Consider the following 24709-nt stretch of genomic DNA (forward strand, 5'->3'; position numbering starts at 1 on the left):
GGTATAATTCCACTTAAAGAATATGCATATTTTTTATTTATAATCTCAGAGGAAAAATTATGAGACATGCATACAATTAGCACACATTTCTCTTTTGTTCCAAATAACTGAGATAAAAAATTTGAATATTCCAAGTAGCACACACAACAAAGCAAATGTGGAATGTGGATATTAAAAAAAAATACCAAAATCTAAACTACACATCTACTAGCGTTTATGAGTGACTCTACTGTATGTGAACTATACTGTATGCTGTTTTGTTTTTACCGTCATTGTTTTAATACTTCATGTGGTTCCTGGTTATCTGGTGCAGATCAGAAACTCTGATTACAGTTGCTCAAGTCCATTGGCGACTCTGATGAGGTGTCACAGGAAGAGGGAAACAAACTAAACCTTACTCAGCATCATGACAGCCACAGGGGTGGGGATGAGGGATGTTTAAAACAACATAAGACAGACACCAGTGTCTGGGTGCAGACACCAGTAACCACAGCATACAGCAGTGTTCTCACCTCCACTGAGGTCACAGAGGTGCGAGGCTAGAAAGTCTAGTATATGACATTCTACTCAGATGACATTCGACTCAGATGACATTCGACTCACCATTGTAACACGCCCAGTGCAGTGGCGTGTATCCCTGGTTGTCTTTGAGACAGCAGTCTTCTTCAGAAAGGGCAATCTGGAGCAATTCATTCAGCCATGTGGCGTGGCCCCGAGCAGCCGCATAGTGCAAGGGTGTCCTCCCTCTGGAATCTTTACAGAGGATTGATGCTTCTTGTTCCAGCAGCATTTGCACACATTCCTCATGTCCTGTCATAATCTGGCATGTTGCAATTAAAATGCAAGACAAAGCTCAGTTGTCTGGGGATAGAATTGTTGAGAGTAGAAGGCTTCCCCCACCTGGCCTAAGAGGTAGGAGGCAGAACAACCCTAGCAAAAATCCTTACCAGAAAAGCCCAGGAGAAGTATTTTGGAGCTCTCTCTCCAAACATAACTACGGATGGTATCATGATACCTTAGAAAATACTAGCTTCAGAATCAAGGAGGAATATGTTAAATCCTGGTTGTCCACCCCTGTCAGACACAAGTGAGTCGGCCTTTCTCTGACTCAGTATACTCACTATGAGAAGGCAGAGAAACAATGACCTCAGAGGTTGCCCAGTACTAAAGAGACAACACACTTACATTGTGCAGCGGGCACGGGGATGCATTCTGGGAATATCTCAGAGAGTCTGTACACAATGCTAGAAAGCACAGCCTATTCCCCTCTTAGGCTGCCCAAGAGAGCTGTTAAGCCTAAGCTAACATGCACAACACATTACCCTAATGGACATCATGGGGTCACAAGGGTTTGTGTATCTAAACAGCAAAGGTGCAGTAAAAGTTACACAAGAAAGGAATCGTCTTCAGCTCCATTCTAACCGTATGAGATCACTGCTGTATGCACAGGCTATCACTGACAGACATATATATGTGATGTCCCCTAGACTGCTGCATGGCCCAAAAGAAGTGCAAAGAAACCAGAACTGTGATTATGTTGATAATCATGGAAAATACTTTTAGTCACCAGCTAGGGTGCTTACATCACTTCTACATAGCAATTTTATAATTTTTACCTTTGTCTAGTTAGCCTATTTTTTTTTGTCCTTCAAAAATTAAATCAGCAGATGTGTAAAAAGACTTGGCCACAGGACACATAGATTGTCATCGTTTGCTGCTCCAAGCAACAGATATAGTGTGAATGTTCAACACCACTGAATTCATTCTGGCAGCTGCACACATGAGTATTATAAATTCTGCATACAAAATTATACAGAAGAATATTTTACGCCACGGAGAACGGTCCTTTATCTATACTAAGAAAAAGAGAGGCCACGGTGTGTGTCTGCGCATGCTCGTGCATATGTGTATTAAATGTGATTATCTCCAGGAAGTATGATTGCTGGTGATTTTGATTTTCTTTTTCTGTATGTAAAAAATTCACTTTGCAAATTTTCTACACTTTGCATTTTGTAATCAGAAAGGAGAGCGAACCCCTCCAACAGTAGGTATCACAGTCCAACACAAACTCCTAAGAGCAGGGCCAAACTGTAGCTTTCATTTGTGTCATTGTATAAAATTCTGTAATTTTGTTTTGACTGTGAAGCTAATTGGATATATTATGAAACATCTTTTCCCCTAAAGCTTCACACAGAGAACACTGAAGCAAGCTCATTGAGGAGGTAACCTAACTGAAGCAGAGGAAGATGGACATACCCCTCTATGTAAAGCCGTGCATCCCACTATGTCGACCGCATCTACGTTTGCTTCCTTTTCAAGTAACAATGAAACAGCATCAATGTGTCCATATGCTACTGCAAGCATCAGCGGGGTTCTAGGAGAGAGAAATTGGTATTTTAAAAGGAGATTTAAAACAAAACAAAACAAAACAAAACAAAAACAAAACTAATTCCAGTGAGAGAAGAGGTCTCTTTCTATCAAAAATTTCCCAGTATTTCCTATGTTTCTAACTCGCTACTCCATGTCATGTAGAACAAGCCACATGGAATGTTGGCTAACATATAGGGCAGTCACATTACTTCTAACATTTTCAAAGGCCATGTGGCGACCACTCCATGCCAGCCGGCTGGGGCTCGGCTGGGGCGTGTGCACACGCAGAAGAGCCTCTTGCCTCTGTCACAGCCTCTGCTGTCCTAGCAATCAATGTTGGTCTCTGCTCAAGATCTGCCTGGATGGACAGAGCTTCCATGCTTTGAAGCCAAGTCTGGCCAGTGTAGAAGAAAGACCAGGGCCCTGCTCTAGCTGTCACTCAAGCTCCTGTGCCTGGGGACAGACCTAGAGCCTTTCTGTCTGCACTTCCTATTTGTAAGAAAAGCCCGGGCGAAGACTAGGCCAACAGATAGAAACTGAAAACAAACTCAAGAGAAGATATAAATCTGAAGGAATTCTTTATTATTTCCAGGACAGAAACCAACTCTCCAGGTCTGCCATTTTGCTATTATTAGAAAGTGGGTAAGTGGTAGGTAGCTTTAAATGTCAAAGGTAGAGCCGGGTGTGGTGACGCATGCCTTTAATCTCAGCACTCAGGAGGCAGAGGCAGGCAGATTTCTGAGTTCGAGGCCAGCCTGGTCTACAGAGTGAGTGCCAGGCCAGCCAGGGCTACACAGAGAAACCCTGTCTTGAAAAACAAAAACAGAAACAAAAACAAAAACAAATGTCAGAGGTAGGAAGAAAGAGGAAATACTAACGACTGGGAAGCATGGCTAGAGCAGGGATAAAAAGGCGCTCACTGTCAATAAGACGCGCACACTGAGTGCTTTCTTCCCTTTAGTACAGGCTCTGGTGGCGGGCCACACCTCGGGGTTCTAGGCTCCTGACCCATGAGTTTCACAGAGAGGTGCTATCCTAGAACTCAGCACTCATCCCTATCCACTACTCAACAAGCCAACCAAGCTGCTCCTGTGACTGATCATAGCAGAAGGCCAACATGAAAACACTTACTGTCCCTTGGCATCTTTCACATCAACCACTTCCGGATTGTCTGCTGTTTCAAGTAGTAGCCTCAAACACAGTGTGTGACCATTAATAACTGAAAAAGAAAATGACAGAGATTTTTTTTTTTTTTACATAAATCAACATGGCAGGTTCTCTCTCCCAAGCGAAGTTTGTGGACAAGTCAGTTATTTCTCACGGCTGCTAATGGACTGTCCTGGCTTCCAGTTCAAGATGGCCCAGGTGGCTCAGGGAAACCCTGTATCCCCCCTTTCTTTTTATCCATACACTTCCATCTTTGCCTTCCCCTTTCTGTTTTCGGAATTTTTTAAGCTCACTGTCCTTTCTTATCTCCCTGTAGAGGGCTGGTAAGTGTCCCCGCCTGCTGTCAGTCCACTCTACTTCCATATAACCATCCTGTGTCTAGCCCATCTCCAGCTCTTTCTAAAAAAGGAGAAGAGAATAGGGATGAGAGGAAGAGAGAGAGAGAGAGAGAGAGAGAGAGAGAGAGAGAGAGAGAGAGAGAGAGAGAGAAACAGAGTGGTGACCACTCTTGTAGATCAGTGAAGTCTAAGTTCCATATTCCACCTACAGTTCTCATTGGTTAGTGGCGGCTGAACATAGAACACCAAAGCAGAAGAGTGAGCATAGCCTGGGTGGTCCCTCTTTACCAGCACGGGAGCTCTGTGGTGGTGGTGATCCTCAAACTGCAGCCTTGCCCTTGCAGGGTCTTAAGAGTGCTGCAGCAGGTGCAGTTGCTGTCCCTTCTCTTCCTGCTGGGTGAGGACCCAGAGATCTTCAGGTCCCTCATTAGGGCTGCTGAGCCTTACCTGCCCCAGCTACCCCGCAGTAGGCAGGAAGTGTCCTGTAACCCCAATGCCGTCTCTGCCTCATGGGGCTGAGGGCGAGTACCAGGGTGTGTGTGCCCTGTGCATAACTGAATGTGCTCCTTTAGGAGGTGGGGCCCCAAAACGGATGCTGGGAAGCAGATCTCATGGGGTGGATGGTAAACTCCTCCTCTATGATAAAGCATGTCCCCTGGTGTCCTGAGGAGAACCTTTGCAAGGCCTTACAGCTGTCAAGGGATCCACTCAGGAGATAAGGTGAGGATGGCTATCCTTAACATGCTGGCCATGGCTTACTCTCTGAGCAATGCACACCCCACAAAGAACACCAGACTTCCCTCGCTCTGGATACAGCGAGAGAACTGAATGGATACAATGAGGTTGTGTTGAGAAAGGTTCCTCTCGGAGCTGTTTTACAGTCATTTTAATTGCTGGCCAGTCATTAAAGAATGGTAATTTAACTTCCACGGTTTTCTGGAACAACGTTTATTAGAATTAGCTCACATTCATGGACACCATTCAAATGCACAGCAGGAACAACGCCATGCTGTTCAGCTCCTTTTCAGCATCCACTGATACATACATACTGGGAGGACATATGATGGATTGGAGTTCCAGGCCACATCCTAGCAAGGCTACCTCTGCTATCATTCTCAAAATTATACAAAAGCCTGTTATCTTGTTGAAATTTGCAGGGAGTTTAATGTATCCCCAAAAGGAAAAGATTGGCATAGGGCTGACAGCTAAATCCTCTCATCAATGGCTCAAGGAATGGAATCAACAGGACTTGGCTTTTCTTTCTGTATCAATTTGATATATTTGATATTCTTTAATGCTCACAATCATTCCAAGGACATTTCAATTTTGGCTAAACATAAGAAAAAAACCATCTCGGTTCACATTGGTCAACCGGTGCGCCACAAGTCATCTCCAGAGAGGCTTTTGTTCTTTGCTTAGCTGTCTGAATTGAGCTCACAGCCCTAAGGAAAACTTAGGGACCCCCCTCCCCAACACACACAAGAGTAGCAACCTCAGTTCTCCTTGGGTTCCCATGTACTGTATCCCCGCCCCCTAATGCCTTCTAGAAGAAAGATATTAGCATTGTTAGCTGTCCCCTGCCAGATCCAGCTCTCTGGGAGACTGGGTCAGTCTCTGACAGCCGTTTTTGACACTGCTCAAAGCCACAACTGTCAGTGTTTATCTGTGCTAAAACCTCCAGTGTTCATTCTGGCTGCCCCTCCTCACAGCACTGAGGGTCTCGACCAAAGGAACAGGCTTCCAAGTGAACTGAAAAAGAAAAAATCCAGCTAAGCTGATCCTCGAATCCCAGGGGGAAGCTTCTGCCCAGCAGACATTTTGTGGAGAACAGTTAAATGACAGCCTGTCTTTTAAATAGATGGCATGAGAGAAATCAAGAGTGAATCTACTTGACCACTAGAGGGAACCCTTGGACCACACCTACATCACAGTGGCAAATGGGTGAGGATGGCCCTTCATTATTCACCAGTTTTGTTTTGTTTTGGTTTGGTTTTTTTTTTTTTGTTTTTTTTTTTAATTTATTCACAAGTTTCAAAGGCAGCCTTCCACAATCGATCCAGGCCATTTGCAATTGTTAGGAATTACATAGTAACAAAGTGAGTTTCTGGCTTAATAATAGGCAACCACTCTTTAAAATGAGTAAATTTGATTTGACAATCATACCAAGGAAAGCATGCCCTAAGAAGCAAAAATACTGGTGGAAACAAAAATGTATAATTGGCCACCCCAGCCATTACTGACCTTTTCCTGGCAATAATTCTTTCTAGACAGTCAGGCAACAGGTAGGCTTCCTCTATTTTTGTATGGTGTGACTTGGAAGTTAAGAGATATAGATAGAAATGTGCTTCTTTTTTTTCTTTACAAATAATTAATTACATTTGTATTTATATTGTCGTGCATTTGTCATGGTAAGCATGTAAAGGCCCAAGGACACCTTGAGGGGAGTCAGTTCTCTCTTCTGCCATGTGGGTCACGTTGATCAAACTCAGGCCGTAGCCTTGCAACAAGAACTTTCACCCCCCACCCCACCCCCTCAGGATCTCATCAGTTCCGACAGAAATGTATCTAACTGTCTAGCATCCCTAGAAAACAGTCAACTAATGAGAATCATGCAAGTCTCTTAGAAATGTGTTCTCATTCCTTCACTTCCTCTACAAGGCCACGCCCACTTTCTGCTCTCTTTTGAAAAATGTCATATTCCATCCTTCTCAAAGGTTACCAGAATGGAATCGTCTGAGCCAAAAGGTACTCGGGCTTTAGCAGGGCCAGAGATTCCCCCAACTTGCCTTCATATATGTGTATATATCCCTTCATATGTAGTGCAGAAACATTCCAGAAAAGCCCCATCCCTTGTTGACTGATGTGCACATGTTAAGGGTTTCTGTTTTGATATCAGATGCGTCAAGGGTCAAAGTGAAAACTGAATAAAGCAGTGTGCAGGTTGATAGAAGGATGTGTTTATTAGCTCCTTGTCTGCTAGCCCCTTTGCAAAACAGTCCTAATGATGCCATTAATGCCTGTGAAGCCACCTTGACACATTTTACCCTTTTATTTAACTCTGTACATGAGTTGTAAAACTCAGGAATACACAAGACCTACCTGAAGCATGAAGTGGAGTTCTTTTGGTGACATTGTCCTTTACAAAGATGGATGCGCCCTGGTTAACAAGTGCCTCCACACATTCTGTGTGTCCCTTGAAAGCAGCTAGGTACAGAGCTGTCCGGCCTTTCTCATCCCTGATGTCCAGGTCCACTAGGGACTGGAGAAGGACCTCCAAGGCTTGGTGATGCCCATTGTATGCCTGCAAAAGAGAAAGCCACAAATCGAATCCTTACTTGCCTCAAATCCCACAACAACCCACCTGAGGTGCTGAGCCTCCTGAGTCACAAACTCCAAAGATCCCCTTGTAACAACACTTGGGATGGAATCTAAAGCCCACACACTGAGGTTAGGCAGAAACACTAGTTCATGAACCTCTGGTTGCAAGTAAATGCCTTTGTGTTTTTTTTTTCCCTTGTCAACTAATTTGCTCAAAGGCATTACATCCATCAGTATACATTTATTAGATCTACAATCTAAAAATCTAATTTAGACAAATGGCTGTGTGAATTACATGCTCATCTCTCAGGAGAGTCCTAAACAAATCAATGGACACTACAAAAAGATTTTCAGGAATCTTTTCTGTTAATAAAACTAGGGGAAAAATTACTGGAAACATTGGGGACTCTTAATTCAATCTACAAATGCAAATCTTCCCTCACAGCTCATCATGTGACTAACCATGAGGGTGTAGGTGACTTTCTTAATTGTACTTAGAGTTTTGTATCCTCATCTATAAAATGAGAGCAATAAAAGCTGCCTCCTGGGGCTGCCACAAAGATGAAGAGAGATAATTGCAGTGGCTTTGCACAAGATCTGATATGCAATGGAAGCTGTTCTCTTCCCTGTTATTTCTTCCACTGATCATAACGAAGCCACTGAACCAGTTAGGGAAATGCAGGACATGGGCGAGGGCCAAGTTCAGATCTCTTATGAGGTCCTAGGCTATGTAGCACTAAAAACAAGATAGACAGTCTGAGACTTTTAATTTAGTCTACAAAGGGAAAAAATATTAGTCACATGCCTACAATACATAAGCAAAGGATCTTGAAAATAAAAGAGAGTAAGAGGTAAGGTTGTCTAGGGGGAAGTGGGTCAGAGAGATGAGAGAGAAATAGGAAAATTCTGCCTTAGGTGGCTTCAGACGTCCTTTGCCATTTGCAATTTTCTCTGTACTGCTCCTCAAGGATCCATGTATTTGCAAAAGATTTAGCACGAAGGACTATTTTCTTAATATAAAAAGAACTTTTGTAAATGGTTTTGAAAACTAGGAAAGTGTGCAAAAGACCCAAAAATGCAGTTCACAGAGATAACAGAAGTGTAAAATGCCAACAGATATTCAAAACACTATGTAAAATGTTTATAGTGCTATTTTGTAATTACCTGGGCAATGAATGAAGAGTTTGGCCAGGTCCCTAATATCATTAAAACTGTGAGTGGGGAGGAAGACAGGGGAAGCAATCCTAGACACTCTGATGGGCATATAGGTTGCTATGACATTTGCGGAGCGTAATAAGAAAGTGTCCAAAAGAGGTTTTTAAGAAACTACATTGCAGGAAATATATTTAGCATGGCCTCATTTATATAAAAAGAAAATGTATGTGTGTATATTTATATTTGTGTGTACTTCTATAGTCACAGGAAAAATTCAGAAGGATACCAGAGAAACCAATAATAGTGGTCACTTCTAGAACTAAGGGGTATTAAGCTATATGTGTATTTTAAATTAGCTTATGCCCTTCCAGTTGGCACCAGCTCCAGGCCACCTTGGGCACGAACTTGGTGGATGATCCCAAGGTCCCCAGAGGACTCTCCAGGCCACAGGCGTCCTAGCATGCCCAGGATCTTAGGATCACTGGTAAGTGGAATGCAACATCTGTTCCAAACCAATTGTGACAGGCCTGGGACAGCAGAACCAAGGAAACAGGAGCCCTGCCTGACCAGCGGCTCAGGTTACTTCTGGTTGGTGCTGGTATGCCTTGGTTTTGAACACAGCAGACAGCCCCATGGTCCCCAGAGAAGACACCACTTCCAGGCACTTTAACATGCCCAGGATCTTAGGATTCCAGGACTCCAGGATACCAGGATACCAGGAGCTTGATCACACCAGGATCTCAGGGTCTCAGAGGAAGCATGACTGCCAAGAAGCATGACACACCAAAAATCTCAGATTCACAGGATCCTGGAATCACAGGATCACAGAGAAAGCTGGACTCTGAGGAGTCCTGAATCAACCAGGATTACAGGAAGGACAGGCTCCAATCAGATATATTGAGAGCAGCAAGCAATGGAGATAATTAGATGGCAGGAGGCAAGCATAAGAACAGAAGCAACAGAAACCAAGGTTACTTGGCATCATCAGAACCAAATTCTCCCACCATAGCAAGTCCTGGATACACCATCACATCAGAAAAGCATGATATAGATCTAAAGTCACTTCTCATGACGATGATGGAGGACTTTAAGAAGGAAGTAAATAACTCCCTTAAAGAAATACAGTCGAACACATCCAATCAGGTGAAAGAATTGAACAAAACCATCCAGGATCTAAAAATGGAAGTAGAAACAATAAAGAAATCACAAAGGGAGACCACTCTGAAAATAGAAAACCTAGAAAAGAAGGCGTGAGCCAATGATGCAAGCATAACCAACAGAATACAAGAGATAGAAGAGGGAATCTCAGCTGCAGAAGATACCATAGAAAACATTGACACAACAATCAAAGAAAATGTGAAATGCAAAAAGATCCTAACACAAAATGTCCAGGAAATCCAGGACACAATGAGAAGACCAAACCTAAGGATAATAGGTATAGATGAGAAGATTTTCAACTTAAAGGGCCAGTAAATATATTCAACAAAATTGTAGAAAAAAACTTCCCTAACCTAAAGAAAGAGATGACTGTGAACATACAAGAAGCCTACAGAACTCCAAATAGTTTGGACCAGAAAAGGAATTCCTCCTGTCACATAATAATCAAAACACCAAATGCACAAAACAAAGAAAGAATATTAAAAACAGTAAGGGAAAAAGGTCAAGTAACATATAAAGGCAGACATATTAGAATTACACCTGACTTCTCCCCAGAGAGTATGAAAGCCAGAAGATCCTGGGAAGATGTCATACAGACCCTAAGAGAACACAAATGCCAGCCCAGGCTACTATACCTAGCAAAACTCTCAATTACTATAGATGGAGAAACTAAGGTATTCCATGACAAAACCAAATTTACACAATATCTTTCCACAAATCCAGCCCTTCAAAGGATAATAAAGGGAAAACTTCAACCCAATGAGAGAAACAAAGCTCAAGAAAAAGCAAGAAAGTAACCTTTCAACAAACCTAAAGTAGACAGCCACATGAACAGAATTCCAACTCTAACAACAAAAATAACAGGAAGCAACAACAACTTTTCCTTAATAGCTCTTAATATCAATAGACTCAATTCCCCAATAAAAAGACATAGACTAAAAGACTGGTTATGTAAACAGGACCCAACTTTTTGCTGCATACAGGAAACCTACCTCAGGGACAAAGACAGACACTACCTTAGAATGAAAGGCTGGAAAACAATTTTCCAATCAAATGGTCCCAAGAAACAAGCTGGAGTAGCCATTCTAATATCGAATAAAATCGACTTTCAACCTAAAGTTATCAAAAAAAAAAAAAAATAAGGATGGGTACTTCTTACTCATCAAAGGTAAAATTTACCAAGATGAATTCTCAATTCTGAACATCTATGCTCCAAATGCAAGGGCAGCCACATTCATTAAAGAAACTTTGCTAAAACTCAAAGCACATTATAACTCACACAATAATAGTGGGTGACTTCAATACCCCATTATCATCAATGGACAGATCCTGGAAACAGAAACTAAACAGAAACTAAACAGTTATAGTGAAACTAACGGAAGTTATGAAACAAATGGATTTAACAGATATCTATAGAAGATTTCGTCCTAAAACAAAAGGATATACCTTCTTCTCAGCACCTCATGGTACCTTCTCCAAAACTGACCATATAATTGGTCACAGAACAGGCCTCAACAGATACAGAAATATTGAAATAATCCCATGTATCCTATCAGATCACCATGGACTAAGGCTGATCTCCAATAACAACATAAATAATAGCCAACATTCACGTGGAAACTGATCAACACTCTACTCAATAGTAACTTGGTCAAGGAAGAAATAAAGAAATTAAAGACTTTTTAGAGTTTAATGAAAATGAAGCCACAACATACCCAAACTTATGGGACACAATGAAAGCAGTTCTAAGAGGAAAACTCATAGCTCTGAGTGCCTCCAAAAAGAAGCTGGAGTGAGCATACACTAGCAGCTTGACAGCACACCTAAAAGCCCTAGAACAAAAGGAAGCAAATTCACCCAAGAGGAGTAGATGGCAGGAAATAATCAAACTCAGGGCTGAAATCAACCAAGTGGAAACAAAAAGAACTATACAAAGAATCAACCAAACCAGGAGCTGGTTCTTTGAGAAAATCAACAAGATAGATAAACCCTTAGCCAGACTAACTAGAGGGCACAGGGACAGTATCCTAATTAACAAATTCAGAAAAGTAAAAGGAGATATAACAAAAGAATCTGAGGAAATCCAAAGCATCATCAGATCCTACTACAAAAGGCTATACTCAACAAAACTGGAAAACCTGTATGAAATGGACAATTTCCTAGACAGATACCAGGTACCAAGGTTAAATCAGGATCAGATTAACGATCTAAACAGTCCCATTTCCCCTAAAGAAATAGAAGCAGTCATTAAAAATCTCCCCCCACCCCAAAAAGGACCATATGGGTTTAGTGCAGAGTTCTATCAGACCTCCAAAGAAGACCTAATTCCAATACTCTTCAAACTCTTCCACAAAATAGAAACAGAAGGTACTCTACCTAATTCGTTCTATGATGCCACAATTACTCTTATATCTAAACCACACAAAGATCCAACAAAGAAAGAGAACTTCAAACCAATTTCCCTTATGAATATAGATACAAAATACTCAATAAAATTCTTGCAAACTGAATCCAAGAACACATCAAAACGATCATCCATCATGACCAAGTAGGCTTCATCTGGATGCAGGGATGGTTTAATATACGGAAATCCATCAACATGATCCACTATATAAACAAACTCAAAGGAAAAAAAAAACCACATGATCATCTCATTAGATGCTGAGAAATATTCGACAAAGTCCAACACCCCTTCATGATAAAAGTCTTGGAAAGATCAGGAATTCAAGGCCCATACCTAACATAATAAAAGCAACATACAGCAAACCAGTAGCCAACATTAAACTAAATGGTGAGAAACTCGAAGCAATCCCACTAAAATCAGGGACTAGACAAAGCTGCCCACTCTAACCCTACCTACACAATATAGTACTTGAAGTCCTAGCCAGAGCAATTAGACAACAAAAGGAGATTAAGGGGATACAAATTGGAAAGGAAGAAGTCAAAATATCACTATTTGCAGATGGTATGATAGTATATATAAGTGACCCCAAAAATTCCACCATAGAACTCCTAAACCTGATAAGCAACTTCAGTGAAGTATCTGGATATAAAATTAACTCAAACAAATCAGTGGCTTTTTCTACACAAAGGATAAACAGGCTGAGAAAAAAATTAGTGAAGTAACACCCTTCAAAATAGTCACAAATAATATAAAATACCTTGGTGTGACTCTAACTAAGGAAGTGGAAGATCTGTATGATAAGAATTTCAAGTCTCTGAAGAAAAAAATTGAAGATGATCTCAGAAGATGGAAAGATCTCCCATGCTCATGGATTGACAGGATCAATACAGTCAAAATGGCTATCTTGCTAAAAGCAATCTACAGATTCAATACAATCCCCATCAAAATTCCAACTAAATTCTTCACAGAGTTAGAAAGGGCAATTGACAAATTCATCTGGAATAACAAAAATCCTAGGATAGCAAAAATTCTTCTCAATGAGAAAAGAACCTCTGGTGGAATCACCATGCCTGACCTCAAGCTGTACTACAGAGCAATTATGATAAAAAAAAAAAAAAGCAAAACAACAACAACAATAAAACCCCCAAAACTGTATGGTACTGGTACAGTGACAGACAGGTAGATCAATGGAACAGAATTGAAGACCCAGAAATGAACCCACACACCTATGGTCACTTGCTCTTTGACAAAGGAGCTAAAACAATCCAGTGGAAAGAAGACAGCATCTTCAATAAATGGTGCTGACACAACTGGTGGTTATCATGTATAAGAATGCGAATTGATCCATTCGTATCTCCTTGTACAAAGCTCAAGTATAAGTGGAACTCCACTTATAAACTTCACATAAAACCTGAGACACTGAAACTTAGAGGAGAAAGTGGGGGAAAAGCCTTGAAGATATGGGCACAGGGGAAAAAATTCCTGAACAGAACAGCAATGGCTTGTACTGGAAGATCAAGAATTGACAAATGGGACCTCATAAAATTGCAAAGCTTCTGGAATGGATACAGAAAATGTAGTACATTTACATAATGGAGTACTACACAGCTATTAAAAAGAATGAATTTATGAAATTCCTAGGCAAATGGATAGACCTGGAGGTTATCACCCTGAGTGAGGTAACCCAATCACAAAAGGACACACATGATATGCACTCACTGATAAGTGGATATTAGTCCAGAAGCTCAGAATCCTTTTTAGAAAGGGGAATGAAATACCCATTGAAGGAGTTTCAGAGACAAAGTTTGGAGCAGAACCTGAAGGAACAACCATCCAGAGACTGCCCCACTTGGGGATCTATCCCATAAACAATCACCAAACCCAGACACTAGGCAGATGCCAACAAGAGCTTGCTGACAGGAGCCTGATATAGCTGTCTCCTGTGAGGCTCTGCCAGTGCCTGGCAAATACAGAAGTGGATGCTCACAGTCATCCATTGGACAGAGCACAAGGTTCCCAATGAATGAGCTAGAGAAAGTACCCAGGGAGCTGAAGGGCTCTGAAGCCCCATAGAAGGAACATCAGTATGAACTAACCAGTACCCTCAGAGCTCCTTGGAACTATACCACCAATCAAAGAAAACACATGGTAGAACATGTGGCTCTAGCTGTATATGTAGCAGAGGATGGCCTTGTTGGTCATCAATGGGAGGAGAAGCCCTTGGTCCTGTGAAGGCTCTATGCTCCAGTATAGGGGAAGCCAGGACCAGGAATGGGATTGGGTGGGTTGAGGAGCAGGAGGAGAAGTGGGGGGATAGGGGATTTTTGGAGGGGAAACTAGGTAAATGGATAACATTTGAAATGTAAATAAAGAGAGTATCTAATAAATATCTAATAAAAATTGAAAAAACTTACTAAAATAATTTAGATAATTTTCCCCAGAGTATAGTTAACAGCAATAACAAAAATTAAGTTTAAAAGAATCCATAAGAATTAAGAGTACTGATAAGTTAAAAGTAAAAGTTTTAGTTTTGTTATCTTTGTCAGTGATTAGGATAACTTGTACATATTAACTGTGCCCTCTATGTAACAGGTACTATAAATCATATGATAATGAGTCCCTATTTATATCCCTGTCTCCAGGTCTCCCTGTACTCCTAAGTGTATAGGTCCAACTCTGCTTGGTGTCTGCATTGTACAGTGAATCCTGGATTTCTTTCCCCAAACCTCCTCTGCCCGCAGCCTTCCCATCTGCAAATGGCAGCTTCACTATCAGACCACAGCCCTTTGTCACATCTATTTTCCTAACTCTTACGCCTTGATTGCAACCTTGAACAAGTATCTGGGACAGTAGTGCGAATGGATTCTGACAAGGAGCACCCTCTGTGCCTTGCCTTAGTCTGAGTGGGCCGTGTCTCGCCAGAGGAAGAACTCACATGGCACATTTCTGAGTTCTCGGGAACCACCAGAGGCCACCACATTACTGTCCTCAAAGATGCTGTGTGAACAGTAGCAGCCCTCCACGCCACTCACAAGACACCGTTACCATTTCTTCTGTGTCTCAGAGACAGATATCTAAGTCTGCCCACTGCACATTCTTCCCATACTGTTTTGCCAGAACTCCAGCAAAAGTGTCCCCTCCCTCTCTGTCCCTTGGTGATCTGTCATGGACACCATTAACAGGTGAAACCTTTCTACAGTCAAACTGCTTGCTGCAAACACAGCTCAACGCTTCTCTTGATAGCAGAAAAATCCAAAACCTGCCAAGACCAATCCAGTGCTTAGCTCTGGCCTTCCCCTGCATGCAGTCGGAGCACATTCAGGCTCTGGGTGGCCACATTGCCCTCTATGGTTGAGTGCATGAATTTTTCCTCAGGCCATTGCAACTGCACTTTCTGTTCCTTGCCTGGAAAGTGCTTCATCAAGACAGCCCTGTGACTGTCCTAGTAGCTCTATGCAGACAGCACCTTACCAGGGAAGCGTCCCAGCACATATAAAAGGATCATCTACGCTTCAGCCCACTTAATTCATCGTCTTCAAAGCACTTATTGCCATGAAATACCAATTATGCATTTGTTGATTTGCCTTTGATATTAGCAACCATTCATTTCTATGTGATGGGCATCATGCCAATCACTTCCACATCTTGTTTATGACCTATAAATATCTTTTATTTTATTTTATTTTATTTTATTTTATTTTATTTTGGACAGGATCTTGCTATGCAACCTAGGCTGGATTGAAACTCTTAGTCTTCCTGCCCTAGCTTGTGTGTGGAACTGCATATACAAGTCACCGCATCTACTGTAAACATTTGTTTTCAGAGGTTAAAAAGTCCTTAGGTCATTACAGCTCCAGGCTCTGAACTCAGAATCCGCAGTCTGACAGGCACACACTTTCCCTTGGTAATTCCACTTGATTGACTGGAAGGCTAAACATTTTTTGTGTTTGCCTATAATGGAATAGGGCTGAATAACAAATGCTGAATAAAGACTTAAGTTCCTTCTGCAGAAAGCTCTGTGGAAATGTGAAATGTCTTGAACCTAGCTATGGAGGAAGAAGGGACATTCTGGGGACATCTTCCGAGGCCACTGAACCTTTACTATACACTACTGCATCTTTAGGGACAGGAAAACAATTCCTGTGAGTTAAGAGCTGTAACTGCACAGGACAGGAAGTTTGTATTATACCCTAAATTCTAAAGCAATCACTAGCTGCTGCTTGCTGTGAGCTCACCCCAGTGTGTAGTTTAGATGCTCCTTTCATTCTTGTCTTACTGATGAGGACCCGGAGGAGCAGAGTAACCTAGTTATGCTGTGGGTATGTGGCTTTGGGTGGAAGAACTAGGTTTCAGGTAAAGCAGGCTGACCCAGAAGCCCTCTGGAGAGAGAATATGGACATGCAATATGGCAGGAAGGTGCATGTCTTGGCCTCATATCATGGGGAATCCCAAACATCAACAAAGAAAAGAAAATAGTCAAATGTTTTCCATATATCCTGTACCAAGTGTAGCCATTACCAACACAGGCCAACTCAGAAGCATCTAATGTGAAGCTAAGAACTGAGTAACAGATACATCCACACAGAAATCAGACTGTTAGAATTTATTCCCTATGTGAATCCGGTGCTCTTTTGAGAACTAACTTTCCAAACCTTGGCCTCCCACCTTCCACTGTTCTGGTAAATGGTAGTTACTGGATCAGCTGACTGAGAACTCATGACTCCATGCTGAAGGGAAACACGCCCAGCAGAGAGCAGCAGGGTCCAGCTACTTTTGTCAAATGCTGCCCCCTGCCATTCTGACAAGAATAGTAAACATTTTCATTCCTGTTCACTTAAGTTAGCCTAGGAGAACTCACAATGCATGTAGACGAAGAACAATTGCTAGCACAGTTAGGTTTAGACACACAGGGGACAGGAGCAACACCTGGCAGGAAGCAGGACATATTTCTAGAAGGACAGCTGTAATGAAGGCACTTGCCCCTGCATGGTCCCCATTAATCCTTGCACTTTAAAACAATCCATTTGTTGTTTTCAGGTTAAAGTGGCTTAGTATAAAATACAATAGATGCACCCCGGCTAATTAGTGCAGCTTTTCAAATCCAGCTCGGATGGTCTTGTACACAAGGAACATGAAAATACTCAGAATGCTTCAAAAGCCAGGTTCCCCTGCAGGAAGAATTTTCCTGCCTCCTCATTTGCTTGCAGCTCCTTTTTTTCCCCTTACATTTTTTTCATACAGTATATTTTGAGCATATTTTCCCACTACCCTAACTCCTCCCAGTCTTTCTCACCTCTCTACCTACCCAAATTTATTTTCTTATTTTGTCTCAAAAACAAAAACAAAAAAAAAAATGAAAATAAAACCAAAAATCCAGTAACATTTTTTTAAAGCCAAACAAACAAACAAAGCTCACTGAACAAAACCCACCAATGATGATGACCTCTGGCATTCATTTTGTTTTGGATAGTACCCAGGGAGACTCCAGTGGAGAGAAAGATTTTCTTTTTCCCTTTGCCAGCAGGTAAGCATTGAAAATAGCTTCCTAGGTAGGGGTAAATTTCATTATGCTGAGATGTCATTGGTGCATTAAACTTTAAAGTTATTTAAATTATTAATTTAAACTATTTCAAGAAATATCTCATTAGGCAACTTAAATTTATTAATCACGATTAATTCGCTTAAGCCTTTTAAGATGGAAACTATGGGCAAACAAGGAGAAGGAATTTGGGAGCCTAACACATTTTCAGGGACACCAGAGGTCCATCTGGAAATTGCAACAGCTGGAGCCTCCCATTTGCATAACCTCATTTCTTAATTTAATTTTTTTCAAGTGGATGAAATGAATATGAAATTCTATCAGCTGATAACCCTGGAGACTCAAATCATTCAGGCAGGAAATAGGAGCTCAAGGCAGGTCAGGTCTCTTTATGGGTCAAGGTTTAGGGGCATCTGGTTCAATTTCCCTGCTAGAATGCTTCCACCCAAGAACAAAATGTTCCAGCAAACCCTAGAGAGGGTGATGAGCGTGTTTATGTGTGTCTTGAAGAAAATAACTTTAAGTGTTAGCATCTAGACTAGTGCTTCAAATCTTTAACACAGTTCCTCACACTGTGGTGACCCCAACCATAAAATTATTTCATTGCTACTTTATAACTGTAATTTTTCTACTGTTATGGTTCCTAATGTAAATATATGATATGCAGAAATACCTGATGTGGGACCCCCAAAGAGGTCAAGACCCACAGGTTGAGAACTGGTGATGTAGCGAGAAGAATGAAATAATTCTAGAACAGGTCAGTTGAGATCGTTCTGGGCAAAGTCACTCTCAATTCTGGCTTTGGCTTCGGTTCTTTTGTAAGTTTGCGATCTTTGAGGCAATTCACGCCACCCTCTTTCATCTCCTCAAATCTCCACAAGTGTTTTCTATTTTTCTCAGAGTAAAAGTCGGAGTTCCCTCTATGGTAGCTACATTGCTGTTCGGTGGACACCCCAAGTCTTCTCTTTCTTAAGAGTTTTACTCTTGTGCCCAGAACCTTCCTCTGTCAGGTAGCAATGTGAATCGCTCTCAGGCCCAATGTGCAAGTGTGACTCTCTGTGCTCTGTAAAAGAGCATTCTACCTGCACCTCAACATTCCATCTCATGGATTCTGTTTTCTTTTCTCTTGTAGCACTTACTGCTGTCTGTCATGCTGTTGCTTGTCTAAGATCTCTCAAGCATGGGGACCTCTCCAAGGACAGAAGCTGGGTCCCTTCCCTGTACTATCTCCTCCTGGAAGGGTGCTTGGCATTGTTCACAGCCAGAGTGTGTGTCACACGGAGGAGAAGACTCATGTGAAAACATGTGGGTGAAGCTGGCTGTTGGCACACACTAGCCATCAGGCACTCCTCTGATTACTTTACCTGGATTAGCTCAAGCTGTTCCCACGATGGCCCCTGAAGACATACTGCTGCTCCTTTCTTCTGATAATGGGGAAACTGAGACACAAGGCCTTAGGTGCCTGGACAACATTACAGAGCTAACAAATAAACCGGCCAACTCAAAAGGGTCTTTAAGCTTTAACTAACTGGCTCCCTGTAATTTGCAGTGGAGAATACCATATTTGGATGAGTTGGTCATGTGAATAGTGTTCTCTGTCTTCTCAGGCCCCTGCCGGCTGAGGCACTACCAAAGCCCAGTCTTTGCCATGACTCTACCACCCTTTTCTATTAGTGGAGATCCAAAGAGCTCAGGAGTGTACCTGGCATGCTAAGCACAAAGCAAGTAATTTTTGAGAGAGAAAAAAAAAAGATGATAGAATTTTTGGACACCTAGAAACTCTCTTCTCAGTAGTAATGCAATCAGCCCCATATCCAAAGGGGTAATACTCCCACGTGGCCCCACCAAGGGCAGCTAGGGCTAGCTACATCTGTGCATACCAAGCTCTGGGGAATCTTTGCTCAGGCACAGCTGACAGCTGCACAGGGATTCTAAAGAGCAGACTTCTCTGCTCTTCCAGCCAACTGCAATGAAGCTTTGTCCACAGGAACACCCACCATCCACTCTCCTTCTCCACTTAAGTCTACCTCCTTGAACTAAGATGGATGGCTCATTTCACAGCATTCAAAATGTATGTGTGCCTGTGCACTTGTTTATGTGTATAGTGGATGTGCTCTTGATGGGTGTCTTAGAGGTTCTGAGTGGGCTTCTGTAGGTGCTCTTCTGTATGTGTGGAGACAGGCAGTGGAGGGTGGGCTCCTCTGGCCCTGGACACTCCCTTCTATAACGGCCTTGTCTCCTCTCATCTTGCATGAATGTCTACCTGTGTCTATTAATGAAACATCCTCTCTAAAGGCTCACCAGAACACTGAAGAAGTGTTTGGGCATCATATAGGTAAACCTTACCAGTTCAATGTAGACCTGGCCCCTTCCCATTCTTCTTGAATCCTGTTCCATTGTATTTACTAAATAAAGATACATCTAATTACCACCTCCACCTCTACCACCAGACCATGACTGAGTGTTCAACTTTCAGCAGCTTGGTGGGCAGGAGAGCTGGCTGTGGCTGGGTATGACTGCCAGGCAGCAGGGGTCTTTCAAACAGCTGCTGATCCCTGAGGGTGAACCAGATACCATTTGAAGCAGGGCTATGGGAGTGATAACTCCCCCAGCCCATTGAAGAGTTTGAGTGTCAAAGATCTTCCCTTTGATTACGGGGAGGTGAAGTGGAGGCTTTGCTAATGAGGACTATAATGGCTCCTCCAGCTCTCTCAGTGTGAGAACTGGAGCCAGAGCCCTCCTCTGAGGCCCAGTGGCAAATCCAGGAAGAATGACAGAGCTGCTATTCTAAACTTGCACCTTCTATTCTCACAGAGTTTTATTTAAAACCCACACAGGTTTTAGCTGTGACATTTGAAAATGTGACATTTGATTATTCCTAGGTCTAATGTTTATGTGTTATTCTATAATCACATCTCTCTAGCTGAGATGTTTCCTTTATATAAAAAATGAATAGAGCTTAAGGTGATCAGATCATATATTACATCTTATGTGGTAACAACTTTATAAAGGCTTCATATTTTTATTTGCTCCCATTCTACAGATGAGGACACTGCGGACAGGGTAGGTAACTATATCTAAGGGCACCAGCTGGGAAGGCAGATCTAGAAGGTGACGTAGTCTCTCTCGAAAGCCCATGCTTTCAACCCTCCTGCTGCTATCATTAACATTGACCATTGCCTTTTGGGGGCTACATCTTAAGACCAGGGTAAGTTTTTGGAACTTGTTCTTTATGAGAAAAACAGAGGAACCTTTCCACAGCTGTTCACTTACTGCTAAGTGGAGTGGACTCTTGAGAGCACCGCCATCTGATTCTTCAAAGCCAGTGTTGGTTCTTTCCAAAAGCTGTGGCGACAAAAAATGAAAAGCAAGAGTCACTAAGGAATTGTGGTTTCTGGACACTAACGCAGACATAAATGAGAGAGGAGGCTTCAAACGCTAAGACATTATACAGAGTATCAGCAAACCAAGGTCAGAGATCAAGAGTCACCCACCTCAAACCGACAGGCAAGCCAAGCATTTATGTTTCCACATCAACTTGGCACGTACTAGCTACTTAAAAAAAAAAAAAATTTGTACTTGAAAAGATGCTCAGCTTTGCTGGTCCAGAAAAGTAATGTACATTACATCCACTGCACTGAGAGAATTCATTATAGTGGAAAATAATAGCTAGTGTTTATTCCATTATCAAACACTCATGTACTAGAAATAACGTCGGAAAGACTGGTGAGTCTCCTTATTGAAATGACATGGATTAGAAAAAGAAATAAAACACAGAGACAAACATAAAACACAGAAGCATCTGCAGTGACATCATGAAAACAAAACAGGGTGGTGGATTATGAGGTGGAGGGTTAAGCCACGGTGACAGAAGGCCTCGCCAAGGTGACATGTAGAGTCTGCAGGCTCTAGAGAGACCATACTGTAACAAGAGAGCACTGGGAGAAGAGCCAATGAAATGTATGGAGTGGACGATATGTTGAATGAGGGGACTGGAGGAACAAGTATCACCTTGCGGTTCGGGAGAGTTAGAGGCTAATGGCAGGCTTGTGGACGACTGCGGGAAGGACACGTGGGTAAGACCCTGTTTTACTACTTCTGCATACTTTTCATTCTAGCAACAAATCCCCAATTAATACTTAGATGAGTGTACCATGAGGTATATATACAGAAATGTATTCATGTCACAAACATTTAATGAATGATTACTACATGCCTAGATGTTGTGCAATGGACTGAAGTTCCAATAGTAAAAGTCAACTTTCTCATGGAGGAAGACACACAATAAGAGTTACAGAGTTCATTATATAGCACACGGTGCTATGAAAACACTGCAGAGATGGGGTCTAAAGGGCTTGAGGGGGATCATACTGCAACTACAGTGCCCAGGGAAGGCCTCAGCAGACACAACACAGACAGACAAACAGACAGAAAGATCGAGATGCCATGATCTGAGCAGAATATATGAAGAGAAACAAAGGGTAGGCTCACCCCTTCTGATCCTCTTTCTCTTGCCTTCAAATTCTTTTTCACATGTGGGGTACATACAAAGGGCACAGCAGTCCAATATCCAGAGCCTGGATGGCTGTGTGGTGATCACAATGGCTAGTGATGTCCACGCCAGACTCTCCTGGTGGGTGGGCATGGACTGCCCTATGTGGCATAGGTTAGACAACTCAAAAATGACATTTTCTAGATAACACCTTGTCTAGAGCAAAGGCTCAAGACAAGAAATAAGTTCTGGCAATGAAATGCACTAATTGAATGTTGGAAGACAGAAACTGATAGACTAAGCTCCTGTCATTCTGAAGGGGAGCCCAGTTGTGGAGTTGTGTTTGCTTGTCTTTCAGCTTCTCATGCACAGGCCACAGAACAGTGAGAGTAGAGAAGAAAGAGGAGATGATACCCGACATCCATGATGAGGGCAGGGTGCATCCAGCCAGAAATCTGGATGGCTCTAGAGGCAGAAGTGTCCCTACATATCAGCAAAGGTGTGTGTCTTTGAGTCAGACACTGTAGTGGCTGCCTTCGGATTCGCTCTCTCCAGTATTATGGGAATGAGGTAGCCAGTACGATACATCAGTTCAGGCTTGTTCCTAGAGGTCCAGCCTAGACTCACTTTCCTAAACATTCTAATAGCCTTGTGACACCCATTAAATAAAAGTCTATCTTTTATTCTTCAGATAGGTATCATGTTTTCATGTCTTGCAAATGAAGCCGACACAGATTTTTATAGAAGTTTTCTATTTTAACTCTTCAGGGGGCAGGGGACAGTGTCTCACTGTATAGTCCTGTCTAGCCTGGAACTCACAGACCTACCTGCTTCTGTCTCTCAGGTGCTGCAATTACATACTGTGTGTGCTATCATACCTAGCAACTGAGGTTTTCTTATTAAAAAGAGTGATAAAGGCAGAATTACAGTATTCAAACCCTGAAAGTCAAAATTTCCTAAAAAGAATATCACCCACTTCCGTCCTTGAAATTCCTTAAATTTGTCAAGTGAAACACACATTCCAAAGCCACAAGTGCAAACAACACTAATTTCACTTTAAAACAACAACACCCCCACCCAAATGAACACAATGTATTCAGGAAACATCAGACATGCACAGTCTAATAGAATTGGAGAACATTTAACTCCCTCTTTCTGTTTCCCAACCTCTTGTCCTCACAGTGAGTATATGTTGTTACCATGTCACAGTTAGTTTTGTCAATTTGACACAAACTTAGATGTGCATAGAAAGAAGGAACCTCACATGGGAAATTGCCTCCATCAGATTGGCTTGTAGACCCCATTTGTGAGGAAAATTTAAGGGTTGCTAAGGAGGGCCCAGCCCACTGTGGGCAGTACTTTCCCTAGGCAGATGGGCCTGGGTTATGTAAGAACAATAGCTGAGAAAGCCAGTGAAGCAAACCAGCAAGCAGAGTGCCTTCATGGTCTCTGCTTCAGTTCCTGCCTTCAAGTTCCTGCTTTGAGTTCCATCAACGAAAGACTACAAAGTGTAAGGTGACATAAACCCTTTCCTCCTCCAAATTGGCTTTGGTCAGTGTTTTATCACAGAGGAAGCAAACCAGACCATATTGTAATCAGTAAAATGACTAAAACAATTCTATTTTAAAACAAGTTCTTAAATTTCCATGTAACCAAAAGAATGATGTCCTCAGATCTTCAGTTGGGTACAGAACACCTTTCCAGAGTCAATATGCATGGGACAGAATGTTATCATTAAGAGACATTGGTAGATTAACTAACAAGTATAGAGATTAACAGCTCAAAACATGCCATTTTAAACCTACAGATACTACATTGGAAGCAACTACATTGGAAATATGAGATATTTTGTGTTTGTTCCTCATTGATATGAGAATAGAATCTAGACTTTACACTCAGGATATACTAAAATAATGAAAACAAATTTAATTTTAACTTCAAAGGCACTGATTAAAAAACCCATCTCTCTTACACAGCTGAAATAAAAGGAGTCTTTGCTGCCTGACAGGGCCAGTAAACATCTGTTCTTTGTTTTGCAACATTATCACCTACAAGACTTCCTGGAATTGACAGTGTGTACCAGCTCCAAATCCTGTCCTAGAATGAACCCGTAACCAAAGGAACACGGAACCATTTCCCCCACTTTTACAAACACGATGAACAGGGGCAGGAAGACAACATGTCTTGAATACACAGATTAGGTATGTCCCCATGATGTTTATTCTGGAATAAGATTTTCCCCCACACATAGTTTGATCATTCTACCAGCACGTGAGGCCTTATTTCACTCAGTCAGCAAATACTGGTGGGAGGAAGCACCAGAACTCAGTCTGTGCTGTGAGCAGCTGATAGAACTTGGAGGCTCTCAGAAAACCCAGAGCTGTTAGCAGGTAAACCAGGAGGAAGAGAGCTGGCCCGGGACCTGTACAGAGACCATTTAGGAGCCCAATATAAAACCTATTATAAAAGTCAGAGTGAATAAAACCCAGCCTAAGGTCTGAACAGTAGGAGCAATCCAGGTTGAGAAAGAAAGAATGTTCAAGCAACAGAACGCACACATGAGCACAGGGAGCATGCCATGCAGGTGAAAGACAGGCAACAACCTCAAGTGTCAGGTCACTCCTTCCATCTCGGCTGAGACAGGGTCTATCTGTTGCTTGTGCTGCATGTGCCTGGCTGGCTTGTGAGCTGATGGTGATCCTCCTGTCTCCACTCCCATCTTGCTACTGAGATTACAGATATGCTCTGCTGGGTCTGACTTCTACACA

General features: G+C 42.1%; 1 protein-coding gene and 1 long non-coding RNA gene across 15 annotated transcripts in view; one reads left to right on the top strand and one right to left on the bottom strand.

Annotated features, from left to right (window-relative positions):
- Positions 1–24709, bottom strand: part of Ankrd44 (ankyrin repeat domain 44) — a 283644-nt gene that overhangs the window by 15058 nt on the left and 243877 nt on the right. For all 11 annotated transcript variants that reach the window (XM_030254997.1, XM_030254994.1, XM_006496071.4 and 8 more), the window contains 5 exons: positions 20723–20794; positions 6975–7176; positions 3502–3589; positions 2257–2374; positions 604–820 (listed from right to left, as the gene is read on the bottom strand). In XM_030254997.1, the coding sequence (XP_030110857.1) occupies positions 604–820; positions 2257–2374; positions 3502–3589; positions 6975–7176; positions 20723–20794 (697 nt within the window). The remainder of the gene's footprint in view (positions 1–603; positions 821–2256; positions 2375–3501; positions 3590–6974; positions 7177–20722; positions 20795–24709) is intronic.
- Positions 21154–24709, top strand: part of 4930444A19Rik — an 84804-nt gene continuing 81248 nt past the window's right edge. For all 4 annotated transcript variants that reach the window (XR_003948657.1, XR_003948658.1, XR_003948659.1 and 1 more), the window contains exon 1: positions 21154–21525. This is a non-coding gene — a long non-coding RNA (RIKEN cDNA 4930444A19 gene). The remainder of the gene's footprint in view (positions 21526–24709) is intronic.

Source organism: Mus musculus, chromosome 1 (genome assembly GCF_000001635.26).
Source record: "Mus musculus strain C57BL/6J chromosome 1, GRCm38.p6 C57BL/6J".
NCBI lineage: Eukaryota > Metazoa > Chordata > Mammalia > Rodentia > Muridae > Mus > Mus musculus.